This window comes from Ailuropoda melanoleuca, chromosome 8, assembly GCF_002007445.2.
Source record: "Ailuropoda melanoleuca isolate Jingjing chromosome 8, ASM200744v2, whole genome shotgun sequence".
Lineage (NCBI taxonomy): Eukaryota > Metazoa > Chordata > Mammalia > Carnivora > Ursidae > Ailuropoda > Ailuropoda melanoleuca.
Window position 1 is genome coordinate 119,243,032 of NC_048225.1, and position 15,465 is coordinate 119,258,496.

Genomic DNA, 15,465 nt, shown 5'->3' on the forward strand with positions numbered 1-15,465 from the left:
GGTGTGCCGCCGCTCTCGATTCTCCGCGGTTTCCCCGAATTCCGGAACGCCGCGGGACTGCAGCCGCCAGAGTCTTTTCAGAATAGGCGGATTTTCCCCACCCTGGATTTCTTTTCCCTTATTTCAGGGCAGGGCCTGATAACGGACTGTCTGCAAAGTAGCCGCTAGCCTCCGCGGCCACTGAGGGTCTGAAATGGGGCTAATCAGGATTGGGCTGTCTGCAAGAGTAGGATACACATCGGATCTAGAAAATAGAGTACCAAAAGGAGAACGTAAACTCTCCCCCATTGGTAGCTTTTCCTTGATCACGTGCTGAAATAATATTGTAGATATGTTGGATTAAATAAAATATGTAATTACATTAATCTTACCAATTTTTTTAATGTGGCTCCTGGAAAACTTTACATTACATCCCCGGCTCCCCTTTGCAGCGCTCCTAGTTCTGTCGGATGGGGCGGCTCGGAGTCCCGTGACCTTGAGTTCAAGTTAATTCTTAACCTGGCTCACACCAGGTAAACCGGTGGGCACAGTCTCCTTCATGTGTGGGTTTCCCAGAGCCAGTACTGTGTTTGGCAAGCAGTAAGTATGGCATCAGTTGAAGTGAAATTAAATATCTTCCCAACATAATCTTAAACGCCACAAGAGCAAGGGAATGTTTATTTTCTTTCTTTCTTTCCTTAATTCTTTTTTTTTTAAAGATTTTATTTATTTATTTGACAGAGATAGAGACAGCCAGTGAGAGAGGGAACACAAGCAGGGGGAGTGGAGAGGAAGGAGCAGGCTCATAGCGGAGGAGCCTGATGTGGGGTTCGATTCCATAACGCCGGGATCACGCCCTGAGCCAAAGGCAGATGCTTAACCGCTGTGCCACCCAGGCGCCCCTTCCTTAATTCTTATTTGAGTAGAGTTGACAGTGTCGCCTTCGGGTGTACAACACAGTGATTCAGCTTCTCTGTGTGCAACTCAGCAAAGTGTAGATGTCCCCGTACAACACTGTTACAGTATCATTGGCTAGATTCCTCATGCTGTGTCTTTTATTCCCAATTTAATCAGCAACTAGAAACTGTACCTCCCACTCAGCTTCAGCCATTTTGCCCATGCCCCCCTCCGCCCCTCCCCTCTGGAAACCATCACTTTGTTCTCTGTATTTATAGATCTGATTCTGCTTGTTTATTCACTGGTTTTTTAGATTCCACATCTGAGTGAAGTCATACGGTGTTTGTGTTAAGAGAATGGATTTCTTGAGTTAGCTTTGGGGACGATGCAACTGTCCAACGTTCGATCTTGGCTTGCAAGATTCTAGCTCTGGGAAAGCACACTCCTACTTTTGTTGGTTGCTGGCCCTTCTGTGGTCAGGATAGCTGCTGCTGGGGATGCTGTGGAGGTGAGATGCTCAGAGTGCCCCCAAGGAAACAGGCCCCAGTGGTGCAAAAACAAAGATCCATAGTGACCACAGAGGGGTCAGCAATCACAGACCCTGAATGCCTTTTTGCAAAACCATTTCAGAGCATCCAACACCGTAATACCAAGACTGCTTACTTTGACTGTTCCTTGTGGCCCCTGCCCTAGCCCCCTCCCCCAACAGGCCCCTAAAAAGAGCAAGCACAAACATGTGTCCCTTTTTCTGCACTCCTCCACACCTCAGCCTCTGAGGAAACCAGAAACATCCGGGCTATGACCTAAATGATTGCTCTCTCAGTACTGGCACCTTTGTGACAGCTCACGGGCATTGCCAGCCGTTTCCAGAAAAGAAAGCCACTTTGCATCAGGGGAATATACTGCCTCTCCCCCCAGCTTCCTGGCATTTCAGGGAGACCCCTTCAGTTCCCTGCCCTAGACCCGCCACCCCCCCATCCAAAACCCATGTGCAGAAGGCCTAGAACTTGAAGGACATGGTCCTTTGACACATGGATTCTGAGCACCTTCCTGCCAGGGCTCAAAACACTTCCAAGCCAGACTCTATTTGTGCCACCTGTCTTCGAAGACAGATCGTCCAGAAATAGATGAGACAAGTGAGTTCAAACATTTGTTCAAGAGATCGGGGGCACCTGGGTGGCTCAGTCGTTAGGTGTCTGCCTTCTGCTCAAGTCGTGATCCCAGGGCCCTGGGATCGAGCCCCACATCAGGCTCCTCCGCTGGGAGCCTGCTTCTCCCTCTCCCACTCCCCCTGCTTGTGTTCCCTCTCTCCCTGGCTCTCTCTCTCTCTGTGAAATAAATAAATAAAAATCTTCAAAAAGAAAAAAAAAAAAAAGAGTTCTGTCCAATCTCTCCGAACTGACCCAGGCTGTTCAGCCATCTTTCAACAAAAGGATCAGGGTAGAATTCCTGCCACCTTTATGTTGGTGTCTTCATCTGAGAAGATGCTAAAAGTGTAAAATACCAGGGCTGGTTAGATCCTGAAGTTTAATGACTATCCTAGAGAGTGTTCACATGAGTTACGAAGGTAGGCGAAAGTAAAGAAAAACAAAAGCCCTAAGCTTAAGTTAGCCTACAAATAAAGACTGCTAAAGAAAAAATGGAATTTGCTTTTTGGAAGTCCAAAAAATCTGTGCAGGGTACATCCAACCGCATGGAAAGCAGTGATTACATGACTTCTGATGGTTCCTCGACAACCCTGGCAATTCGTGTTTTCATTCTCTTTAAGCCAAATTGCCTACACCGTTCTGGATGATTCGCAAAATTTGGAGAACTTCCTAAAAATGGCAATCGTTTCCTCTCTTAGCTCTTTTACTCCTCCAACACCCGGTTAAGAGCTACCGACCCTCAGGGTGCCTGGGTGGCTCAGTCGTTAAGCGTCTGCCTTCAGCTCACGTCATGATCCCAGGGTCTTGGGATCAAGCCCCGCATCGGGCTCCCCGCCCAGCGGGAAGCCTGCTTCTCCTGCTCCCACTCACCCAGCTTGTGTTCCCTCTCTCACTCTCTCTCTGTGTCAAAAAAATAAGTANCTTAAAAAAAAAAAAAAAAAAAGAGCTACTGACCCTCACGGAGGGCCCTGCAGGGGGCAGGTGCACAGGACATCGACAGGGACATTGGTTCAAGTCCAGCTGAACAGATCCCTGTTCCCTCCCTGCCATGGTCTAGGGCAAGTAGCTTAACCTCACGAAGACTCACTTTCCTCCTCTTCAACAGACATTACATGGCAACACACATAAGCAGCAAGGTTTTGAGGTTTCAGATAATGTATATAATCTTGGCCCATAATAAGTACTCAAAATGTAGTTATGTCCATTATGCTATTGGCCAAGTCCAATTAGTGGGTGCTGGAGTTACAGACCAGAGCCTGCCCCAGTCTGTGAGAGGCAGCCTGGGACAAAGGAGAGGACCATTTTAGAGGGGCTTTCCTTGGAAATATGTCTCTATGGGCTTCCTCCTGGACCTGGGATGAGGCAGGACAGCGAAAGAGGGTTCTTAGGCAAACTGATGAAACACACCAGATTTCTTAATGCCAGACACACATCCAAGAGATCAAAGGATACAGGACTGATTGAGCAAGTATTGATTTATTACCTTGGGTTGTGGGCATTTATGAAACAAGAGAGATGCGCCTTGGGATTCCAAGGTTAGCCAGGCACCCTGGCCATGTGGGATCTGGTGTCTTCACAGAAGCAGAGAAGGGGCAGCCACTCAGCAAGATTCCTGTGCAGAGGAAACCGCACTGGCCCTAAGTCAGGTTCCCTGTGCCTGTCCCCACCTCCACCTCCGGCTCCCACTCAGCTAAAGCCACGTTCAGCAGCAGCAGGGATAGCTTCCACGCGGCGAGGTGGTTCTCCCCAGGCACGTCCCCTGGTCAGCCACCTTGACAGAGAAGGCGGAGGGAGTCTTCTGCCAGCTCGCTTCATCTGTGCTGACTGCTGGCCCCTGTCCCGTCAGGGTTTCGGGCTCGGCTTCCTCTTGCCCTGGGGACCTAGGGACAAAAGGCGGGCTCTCTTCTTCTCACCAGGCCTTTGCAATGCCTTCCTGCTGCCCGTGGGAGAAGCTGGCTTCTTGGAGGGACCTTTCGGAGATGAGGCCCAGTCTGGGCTAAAGGCTAAAGTTGCACTGGATAATTTTCTAGCCGCTTTCTCCGACCGCTCCTTGAGCAGGTCCAACACTGTCTCTGCGAAACAAATATTATGTGTGAGAAACAGAAATCCTGGAAAGTCACTCTAAGGGAAACTGCACCCAGGATACCTGAGACTCCCTTTTTTCAGGGGTGCCTGGCTGGCTCCACGGCAGATACGACTCCTGATCTCAGGGTTGCAAGCTCAAGCCCCACGACTGCCCTTGATCTAAATATGTTACTTTTTTAATAGGGTCACTCCAGTGATCCATGGTTCTGGAATAGTTCCCTTAAGACAGTCTCCCTCCTCTATCAGCCCTTCCTGAATCCCCACCCACCCTGCCTCTGCTCGCTCTAGGGGCCCCTCGGTCCCCAGGGCATCCTTCTCTACCAGAACCTCGGTGCTCTATTTCTTCATTTGCCTGCACTACATTTGACTCTGAGCTCCTACAGGTCAGGTTCACGGCTGTAGCCCCAGGGATTAGCACAGTGACCGCTGCAAACTCAGGGCTAAACAAACAGTGCCCAGTGAAGAACAGATGCATGGACAGAGGGCAACGGGTCTCTGCAGAAGCACGTGCTGCTTGGCGTGCAGACTCCAGCATACAGAGAGGTACACACAGAGCCACAGTTACAGTCTTCTTCCAGAGCATAAGCCTTCGCGGGAACAGACCTCCCGCCCTGGGAGGACTGCAGCGTGCTTGCAGAGGGCACCGTGCCAGCGCCTCGATGCTGGGGCCTGAGGCTGGGACAGAGAAGGACTCACGGGCGAGCGGCCTGAATTGGACCCGCTTGCTCTTGGTTTTCACTGGTACTGGCTCGTACTTGCACTTGCCAGGGGGTGCTCGCCTAAAAACAGAGAGAGAAAGTGAGGACACCAGATTCTGAAGACGGGACCAGGAAGTCAAGGTCACACATTTGCAAGAGTTGGATTCAGCTCTCCTTTATCCATGGGGATGGGACAGAGGGAGTAGGAAATACATGATGAGCTCAGAAAGGACAAAGAACAGGGACACGGTAGGCTTTTGCGACAGAGTAGTGAGGGGGGCAGGGGCACGGGTATGGTGACAGAATTGGGTGCAAACTCTGGGGACCACAGGCAAGTAAGCCTTGCTAAGCATCAGTTTCCACATTGATAAAATAGAAAAAGTAATAGTACCCATCCTTGCAGGAATAAGAGCTGTGTGGGGCGCCTGGCTGGCTCAGTTGAGTGACCAACTCTTGATTTCAGCTCAGGTCATAATCTCAGGGTCCTAGGATGGAGCCCCGCATCGGGCTCCCGGCTCAGCGGGGAGTCTGCTCAAAGACTCTCTCGCTCCCTCTCCCTCCACCCCTCCCCCCACACACATGCATGCGCACTCTCTCTCTCAAATAAATGAATACATCTTAAAAAATAATAAAAATAAAAATAAGAGCTGTGTACTCGATATACCATAAAGTGACTGATAAGTCAGTTCTAAAATTATTTTCTAAAGGTTTAGAAAACGACACTTAGAACAGTTAGAACAGTGCCCAACAGATAACGAGTGCCCCACAGATGATGATGACGGTGATGACGGTGATGGTGGTGATTCCCTTTAAAGAGAATCCCGTCGAGAACTCATGGCACAGCCCCTGAAGGACCGCCAGCCTCTCTGCCTACTAGAATAAGATTTCCATGACTGCTGTCTCCTGGGTGCATCTTCTGAAATAAAACGGACCCTGGAGACTAGGACACTTGCTATTCAGAGCAGAGATGGAACTTTCCAGCCAGTTCCCACTGCCTCCTTCTCTGCCTTCCTTGCTTCAGCTCTGTCTCTCCTTGCTACCACCCTCATCCTAGGTGGAAAAAAAGTAATTCTCTTTATTTCACAGACACTTACCTGGTGCTTACACACTGCATGAATATTTCATAAGCATGACTCACTGAGACCTCATGATAACCTTGTGAGGTAGGTGCCATGATGATCCCCATTTTACAGAGGGGAAACTGAGGCAGACAAAGATTAAGAAACAGATGCAAGGTCACACAGCTGGTCAGTAGCAAAGTCAAGTTTCAAACCCAGGCTCCAGGGTCTGTAACTCGCAAGGAAGGGCAAGAAGAAAAGATGGAAGGAAAGAAAAAAAAAGTCACATGGCAATAAACCATTTGCTCCTCAGAAAGCTGGCCTAGGTGCCTTCAGCGCAAGACAGGCTGACTACGCAGGCAGAGCGAATCCGGATCCACTGCTGGAGAAGCTCTGAACGTCTGTCCAGCTCCACACGATGATGGCCGGAGTGAGAGAGAGATGCTGGAGACTCTGCTCCCCGGAGATCGGTGTCCCTACCCCGGGCCCCCTCTCGCTAGCCCCCCCTCAGGCAAGTACCTTCACCTGGCCAAGCTCAGCTGGCTTCCCTGTAGGGTGATGGTGTGAGCCTGTCCCCCTGGGATCTGTCAGCACTAAACGACAGCCCAGCTGCTCAGCGCCCAGCACAGTGCCTGGCACACAGCGAAAACGCCATGAACGTCAACCTGAGAGGCAGGTGAGCGAGCAGGGATGTCATCCATGTGCGCTGGCATTACAGCTGTTCTACAGCTGCTCTTCTGAGAGAGGGGAGCTCGATTATCCCCTAGCCAAGCCGGGAAAGTGTCAAAGGAAAGACAAAAGGATTCGCACAGGGAAGAGCAGAACTCCCGCCCAGCCATTATCTGCCACCTGAGGCACTTGAACCGGGGGCTGGGTTTGCTCCCCTCAAGCACGGGCAATATGCAGACCGGGCAGTGAAGCCAGCCCAGTAGCTAATTCGCCCCTTAGCAACCCCGCAGGTGCCACTCAGAGAACACCTCAGGCACGGCCTCAGGGACGGAGTGTCTTCCAGGAACTCCCAAGAACACGGAGGCCACGAGCCTGCTGCCAAATGGGGCGCACGGGGCCTGGCTCCCAAGCCCTGACCCACACGCAGCTGTGCCCGTGGCCCAGTGTCGTCTGAACACCACCCCAGGTAGGAGCAATGTAGCCTCACAGGGAGATTTTCCTCTGCAGTCTGTCTTCAAGCTGATTCATGGGGGAGCCTTTCTTTCTGGGGGGCAGAATCCTCCCAGCAGGGCACGAACCACACGCAGACACCCTCACAGATGGAAAGCTGTCCCGTGGCCTTTGTCCGGGCAGCTGGTGCGCCTCTGAGGTCGGCAAAGAGCAGAAGTAAACAGTATGGAATCCACCAAGTGAATAAATATTGCCACTGAATTCCAGAGAGGGTCAGGTGGAGACATGAAGAAATCCATTTAAGATATTTGCCTAGACCCCCTTACACTGTCGGTGGGAACGCAGGCTGCTGCAGCCCCTCTGGAGAACAGTATGGAGCTTCCTCAAGAAGTTGAAAATAGAGCTACCCTACAATTGCACTACTAGGTATTTACCCCAAAGATACAGATGTAGTGATCCAAGGGGCACCTGCACCCCAATGTTTATAGCAGCAATGTACACAAGAGCCAAACTATGGAAAGAGCCCAGATGTCCATCAACAGAGGAATGGATAAAGAAGATGCAGTCTATATATACAATGGAATACTACTCAGCCATCAAAAAAATGAAATCTTGCCATTTGCAACAACGTGGATGGAGCTAGAGGGTATTATGCTAACCAGATAGGTCAATTACAGAAAGAAGTTATCATATGATCTCACTCATATGTGGAATTTAAGAAACAAAACAGGAGCGTAGGGAAAGGGAGGGGAAAATAAAACAAGATGAAATCCAGAGAGGAAAACTCGTAACTCTAGGAAACAAACTGAGGGTTACTGGAGGGAGGTGGGGGGAGGGGGTAACTGAGTGATGGGCATTAAGGAGGGCACGTGATGGAATGAGCACTGGGTATTATGTAAGACTAATGAATCACCGACCTCTGAAACTAATAATACACTTTATGTTAATTAACTGAATTTAAATTAAAAATGTCTTGGGGTGCCTGGGTGGCACAGCGGTTAAGCGTCTGCCTTCGGCTCAGGGCGTGATCCCGGCATTCTGGGATCGAGCCCCACATCAGGCTCCTCTGCTATGAGCCTGCTTCTTCCTCTCCCACTCCCCCTGCTTGTGTTCCCTCTCTCGCTGGCTGTCTCTATCTCTATCAAATAAATAAATAAAATCTTTTTAAAAATTAATTAATTAATTAATTAAAAATGTCTTAAAAAGGGGCGCCTGGGTGGCTCAGTCGTTAGGCATCTGCCTTCAGCTCAGGTCATGATCCCAGGGTCCTGGGATCAAGCCCCACATCAGGCTCCCTGCTTGGCGGGAAGCTTGCTTCTCCCTTCCCACTCCTCCTGCTTGTGTTCCCTCTCTTGCTATCTCTCTCTCCGTCAAATAAAAAAAATATTTTAAAAAAAATTTTTTTAATTAAAAATTAAAAATAAATTAAAAAATAAATAAATTGTCCCAAATTTGGCCAGTAGGAGCCCTTCAAAGCTAGCTCCTGCAGAAAAGAATAATCAAAATAATATAAATAAACAAACAAACAAACAAGCAAACAAATAAATATTTGCCTGGGACCTTGAGACCTCAACCAAACCCAGGGGAGAGGGCAACAGTACTTACTCAGGTGGTCGGAACTATACACCCATTGCCAGATGATCCCAGACAGAAGTTTCCAAAAGCGTATTTTAAAAAATAAATAAAACAGGAGCCACAGGTCTAGACTAGTCATCCAAGAAAGGCTCAAGATCCTCCTTTCCCACCACAAAGAGACAATTTCCCAAATATTTCATAATTCCTAGACCCACAGCCCTACACATTTATTTGCCCAATCTGCTTTTTTTTAATCTACATTAAAGATTTGCTTCATTGATAATTTCTGGAAATTCCTAGGAAGTCAGGACTGTTTTTATGATCTGCCATGAAGATATATGGATGCACCTAAGAAGAAAATGAGACTAAAGCTTACCTCGATGGGTCAACAAATTTGTAGATCGATCCTTGCGGTGCATAGGCGCTGTGGTTGGCAGTGGCCAGGAAATAGAGCTCCCCTGGGGAAACAGGGACAGGCGATCAGTAGCACAGCCGAGACAGAGCTGAATTCACAGAAAACTCTCAACATGGGGTTAGAGCCCTGAAATGCAGTGAGCCCCAGGAAGGGAACCCCAGGAAGGGAACACCGGAACCCCAACTGACAGCTCAGCCTTCACTGGACTGTGAGCTCCTTATGGATAAAGCCTTTCTCTGACCCCCAAAGACTAGCTCAGAGTGCACCCCAACAGACGTGTGTTTCTGTTACGTTCAATGAACCAAACCGGCTTCATCTCTCTGCTCTCAGAAACTTTGCCTTAACTAATCTCCATTTCCTTCCCCACCTCTTCACTACCAATAAGGATTCTCTGAGAAACCCTGAAATAGTCATTTACAGAATAAGGACCATTTACCCATCACTTTTTTTTTTTTTTAAGATTTTATTTAATTATTTGTGAGAGAGAAAGCACTTGCACAAGAGTTGGGGGAGGGCAGAGGGAGAAGCAGGCTCCCCACTGAACAGGGAGCATGAAACTGGGCTTGATCCCAGGACCCTGAGATCATGACCTGAGCAGAAGACAGACGCTTAACCAAATGAGCCACCCAGGCATCCCCCTTTCATTCTTTCTTAAGAAAGAGTTACCCCGTACCTGTCACTTTCTGTTGCCCCTTACTGAGTCCACTGGCACCAATTCCCACTGCCCCTGCCTCCCTTTTCCCTCCATTTGCACCTTCTTTCTTTGGTCTTGGGTCTCTCGTTTCCCCAGACCCTCCCACACTTCCGGCTCTCCTCCTGGCCTTCTCCACACCTCCCAGAATCACCTCTACCCACGGTCTCCTTTTCCCCGTTGGAACATTCTCTGATCATGGCCACTACCTCATTCCACCTATTCTCATGGTTACCTGTGAGGACAGGATAGGATGGGCTGACCAGCCCAACTTTGGAGCTGGCATCATCTGACTTTGAATCCTGATGACACCAGTTGCTAGCTATGTTGTCTCGGGCAACCTCTGAAGCTTTTAAACGTCACGTTATTTATTAATTCATTTGTCAAATGGGGCTAATAATACCACACATGATTATTTGGGATTAAATTAGAAAATAGTGGGGCACCTGGGTGGCTCAGTCAGTTAAGCATCCAACTCCTGGTTTCAGCTCAGGTTATGATCTCAGGATTCTGAGATCGAGCCCCACATTGGGCTCCACACTCAGCGAGCAGGCTACTTGAGGATTCTCTCCCTTCCTCTCCCTCTGCTCCTCCACGCATCTCTCAAATAAATAAATAAATCTTTAAAAAAAAAAATAAAGTGAAGATCAGCTATTACTCTTACCTTCTTATCTCTTTACATCCTAACATTTGTGCCACTGCACTGAACTGAGCTCACTTGTATGCTCTCTCTCAACCTCATGGAAGTAAATGTCTACTAAATTGCTAATTGGAAAAGCCTAGAACTTCAGACAGCTCTGAGTTACTTCCACAACCTTCTTCCTTGAATTTGTGCAGGACAGTGATTAATGTTTGTCCCGTGCCAAATGTGAGGCCTCTGGTCTTCACACAGCCCCCACACAGCTGCCTAATAAAGTCTGGATTTTGTGTACCCACAAACTATATTGTCATCTTGCCTGTAAGGGGCCTGAGACATCAGGACACATCCTACCCTAGAGCCAGTTTGCCTCCTCTGATTAGAAACCCTGTTAGATAAACGAGGGGTCTACCAAGTGTCATATACGGGGTACCATCAGGCAGGAGCCCCTCTAGACCCTGCAAAGAATTCCCGCTCTAATTGAAAACCCCACATGTGGCATCGTCCCCCTACAACCCCAGATTACTCAAATTATATGTCCTAAACATGCTATAGACTTCCCATTGTATTTTTAGGGGAAAACAATGATAGAAGCGAATGCCATCTGTCATGTCCAACTGACAATTTTAAAAATGTATTTTAGGACCAAAAAAGACTACCCCAAAAAACTGTAACATGCCACTTAAAACAAAATCCATGTGATGTAAATTTAGTGCAAGCATTAGTACTTTGACCGCCCCTCTTGAGAACGTGACTGACGTTTGGAAACACATCCCTCCGCAGTCACTCATGCCAGCTGTCAGCTAGAAAAGCCTGGAAGTACTGGAGGTTCAACCAAAAATGACGTGTCTCTGGCTGGTGACTGATAACAATATAATGAAATACTCAGATCTAAAAATATGTCGTAAGTGGGAAAGGCTAGGACATGAGCAGAAAATCTGAATCACTCTGTGCTAACACGGAAGAGCAAGCAACTCGGGAAGAAAATAACTTGCTTTGGGACACCTGGGGGGCTCAGCTGGTTAAGTGTCTGCCTTTGGCTCAGGTCATGATCCCAGGGTCCTGGGATGGAGCCCCACATCGGGTTCCCTGCTCAGCGGAGAGCCTGCTTCTCTCTCTCCTCCCCACTTATGCTCTGTCACTATCTCTGTCTCTCTCAAAAAGAAAAAAGAACTTGCCTTAAAAACAGCCTTCTTGGGTTTAGGGCCGTTTTGGGCAGTCTGGCTTGGGAACAACACCCTGGCAAGTCCACTCAATAAAATTCAGCCAAGGACACTTAGTTTTGTTGGCCAGATGTACTGACTGGTATTCAAAGGCTCCCTGTTTTCTCCTGCGAGAAGCCTGCAGGCACACCAAACCAATCTACCCAAGTCAGGGTTTCTGAGGCCTCCTGAAAAGAAGCAAGCCGCAGAGACAGCAGCCCAGGATCCTGGGGCAGACCTGCCTCTGGGGCTTCAGCCTCTGGGCAGAGTGATCTCCAGCCTCCCTGGGGCACCAGCCTGGGGGGCTCTACCAGGCCAGACGCCCCACCAGGCCTGTGGCTTTCACATCACCCTCTTTCCACGGAGCATCGTCCTGCCAGCCTGTGGTTTCTCTCCTGTTTTCTATGTTTAGACTTCCACTTTGGAACTCAGACTTTCTCTATTAAGAACGCTTGAATTCTCTAAAATATCCTCTCTACCTCTAAAATATTCATCTCAAACGATAAGCTAGGAAAAGGTCCAGGAGCCGACTGGATTTCCGTACGTCTTGCTCAAGTGAAGGTCTGGCACAGCCGCCCCATGACTCAGAGCGGAAAGAAGCCCAGGACTGAGGAAACCGTCAAGACTCTCTGGTTCACACTCACAGAGAAGCCCAGGTCTGGAGGGGGCCCTGAGAGACCATTTTATTCTCTCCCAAGACTCCAAGCAAGGCTACATGCGGGGCCAAGTAGCAACAAGGTCACAGGCCCTGTCGTCCTCGCAACATAAAATGTTATCTTTCAAAATGTAACATCACTTAGGTAAAGCTGAAATTAAAGCTCCATTTTCTAATTACAGAATTTGAGGCGATTTAGTAGAGCAGAGTCTCTGTCTGTCTCTCCTACGTGCACACGTTTCGCACTGCTGATGTCCTTAATAAATGCCTCATCTGTCTAGCGAACAGCCTCCTACCTAGCTGTCTACCCTCTTCCCAGGAAAGTTCTCAGGAAAGTTCTCCCTGGCTCACTCATGGCACTTGTGTCACAGACTCCTGGTAGGGTGAGGAAAGAGAGCAGCACGGTCGGGCACTGATGACCAGAGACGCTCCCTCCCAGGCAGCGCCAGGAGGACAAACACCAGTGTCCACCATGTCTGCCCCACTGCTGGCCCTGCGCACGCTCCTGGGATTGCAGACGAGGATCAAATCAAGGATGAGGACATGAATCTCCTTCATGGTCAAAAGACCAAAGGACCAAAGTGTAAACCCTGATTTGCCCCACACCGTGAGGTGTGGGCCTCAATCGAGAAGGGGTAGGTTGGCATATTGGATCTGTTGCCTCACTGGCGGAATCAGCATAATCATTACGTCATGGGGGTGTTGTAATTAGCAAACAACATAAAAAAATGTAAAGTGCTTGGAACGGTATCCAGTACCTTATAAACGCTGACTATGGGGCGCCTGGGTGGCTTAGTCAGTTAGGCGTCCGACTCTTGATTTTGGCTCAGGTCATGATCTCAGGGTCGTGAGACTAGGCCCCAAGTTGGGACTCTGTGCTGAGCATGGAGCCTGCTTAAGATTCTCTCTCTCTCTCCTCTCCCTTTGCCCCTTCCCCTGCCACACATTTTCCTTCTCTCTCTAAAAAAAAAAATTAACTAAATGGTAGTAAAAATAGAAGTGTAGTTGCTATTTAAATAACAATAATAGGGATGCCTGGGTGGCTCAGTTGGTTGAGCGACTGCCTTTGGCTCAGGTCATGATCCCGGAGTCCTGGGGTCAAGTCCCGCATTAGGCTCCTTGCTCAGCGGGGAGCTTGCCTCTCTCTCTCTATCTGACAAATAAGAAAATAAAAACTTAAAAAATAAATAAATAAATAAATAACAATAATAATAATTATTATTATTATAACAAATGATTAGTTCACGATGTCTGTGATGCTTTAAGTTCCAACAAGCAGAAGCAGAGTAACTCTGGGTATGTGTTACCTGCTTCATCTTCGGCGAAAGAGATGATAAATTTGCTATAGGTGCTGATCAGCCCTGGGAAGGCGCAGGACGCAGTGTTGCCCAGGCAAATGTCCCGTTTCTTCCATTTCTTGGTTCTTCTATCTTCCTGCAAAGCCATAAGCCGACTAGATAAAAAATAAAACCTTTATTATAGGAATCCATATTTTCACCGTGTGGCATATTTTTCCTCCTCCTCCAGGAGATCAACACCTAGCCTCTCCCTGGAATCAAAAAGCTGCAGCAGAGATATCTTAGTCACCTGCTGGCCCTACACGGAGAAGCTCATCTTCTGTTACAGGAGTCTGGTGGCCTGTGAAGGGTGCACCACCACCAAAGACTAATCTAATTTCTAGGAGTTTGTGACCTTTGGCTAGGTGCTCAACTGGCTACGCCTCAATGCCCTCATCTGTAAAATGAATTTACCATGGACCAAAGTTGCAAAGGTTAAGTAAGACAATATACGTGAATAGCTCCCCAGTGTGCCTGGCACACAGTAAGGGCTCAAAAACTAGTAGCTATTTTTGTTATTATTACGTCTGTGTAGTAGCAGGTAGATGCCTCATATCCCTTTGTCACTTGACCTACAAGCAGGTTTTTAGAATAAAAAGAAAAGGAAGATGGGTCAACTAGGGTGTCACATGTACCATTTTATAGTCACAGAGATACTCAATCCCAGTGATTCTGGCGCATGTGCTCTGACCAAGAATCACTGAATATCAACCAAGTGAAAGGTGGACTTGGATTAGTTGTAAATGGATATTACAAACCTTAGGCAATCACTGAAAAAGAAAAAAAAAGTATAATTGACATACTTAGAAAGGGAAGAAAATGGAATTCTTTAGCGTGCTCAGTTAAATCCACAAAAGGCAGAAGAAGAGTGGAAGACAAAACAGAACAAAGAACAAGGGCAATAAACAGAAAGCAGTCATAAATACGGCAGATATGAACCCAACTATGTCCACAACCACTTTGAAAGTTAATGGTCTAAATGCACTAATTAGAAGACACAAGAGATAACAGGGGCGTCTGGGTGGCTCAGTTGGTTAAGCCTCTGATTCTTGATTTTTGCCTCAGGTCATGATCTAAGGCTCCTGAGATCGAGCCCCGTGTCAGCCTATGCTCAGCGTGGAGTCCGCTCGTCCCTCTCCCTCTGCTCCTTCCCCTGCTCTCTTTCTCTCTCTCGCTCACAAATAAATGAATAAAATCTTTAACAAAAAAGAAGACAGAAGAAATAATAAACAAACAAATAAATAACAGAGATCACCAGAGTGGATCAAAAAACAAGACACTACTATACATTGTCTACAAGAAAACTTTAGGCCTGGATGACTTCACCTGGAAAAAACATATAAAGAAGAAATAACGCCTATTTTACAAAAACTCTTCCAGACAACTGAAGAGGAGGAGACACTCTCCAACTCTTTCTATTAAAGCCTGCATTACCCTGATGCCAAAATCTGGCAAAGATATTCCAAGAAAGAAATCCCTTTCACGAACACAGATACAAAATTTTCCAACAACGTGTTAGCAAATGCAATCCAACAATATATTGAAAGGAAAATACATCATGACCAAGCGGTGTTTATTCCAGAAATGCAAGACTGCTTCAATGATTGAAAAGAAAAAATCAATCAATGTAATTCACCATATTAAAAACTAAAAATGAGAAAACCACATGATTCTCTCACTAGATGCAAAGATGCATTTGACAAAATACAACATCCATGTTTAATACAAACTCTCAGTGAACTAAGAATGGAAGGAAGACGTCCTCACCTGATAGACAGCCTGTAAAAACACCCTACCACTGACATCATACTCACTGGTGGAAACGGAAGCCTTCTCTCCAACACTGTACTGAAGTCTAAGATGAGGCACTAAGTCAGAAGAATGAGAGTAAAAGCCTTGCAGTTCAGGAAAAGAAAAAATATCTATATTCATAGATAAAATGATCCTCCACATAGACAATCCAGTAGAA

The 15,465-nt window shown here is 47.5% G+C and overlaps 1 protein-coding gene across 1 annotated transcript in view; it reads right to left on the reverse strand.

The window, feature by feature from the left end:
• Positions 1-3,520: 3,520 nt before the first annotated feature.
• HHIPL2 (HHIP like 2) overlaps positions 3,521-15,465 on the reverse strand; it is a 25,601-nt gene continuing 13,656 nt past the window's right edge. Inside the window, exons 6-9 of the mRNA XM_002914189.4 lie at positions 13,467-13,612; positions 8,936-9,017; positions 4,806-4,888; positions 3,521-4,096 (exon numbers count right to left, since the gene is read on the reverse strand). Of these exons, the coding sequence (XP_002914235.2) occupies positions 3,867-4,096; positions 4,806-4,888; positions 8,936-9,017; positions 13,467-13,612 (541 nt within the window). The 3' untranslated portion in view covers positions 3,521-3,866. The remainder of the gene's footprint in view (positions 4,097-4,805; positions 4,889-8,935; positions 9,018-13,466; positions 13,613-15,465) is intronic.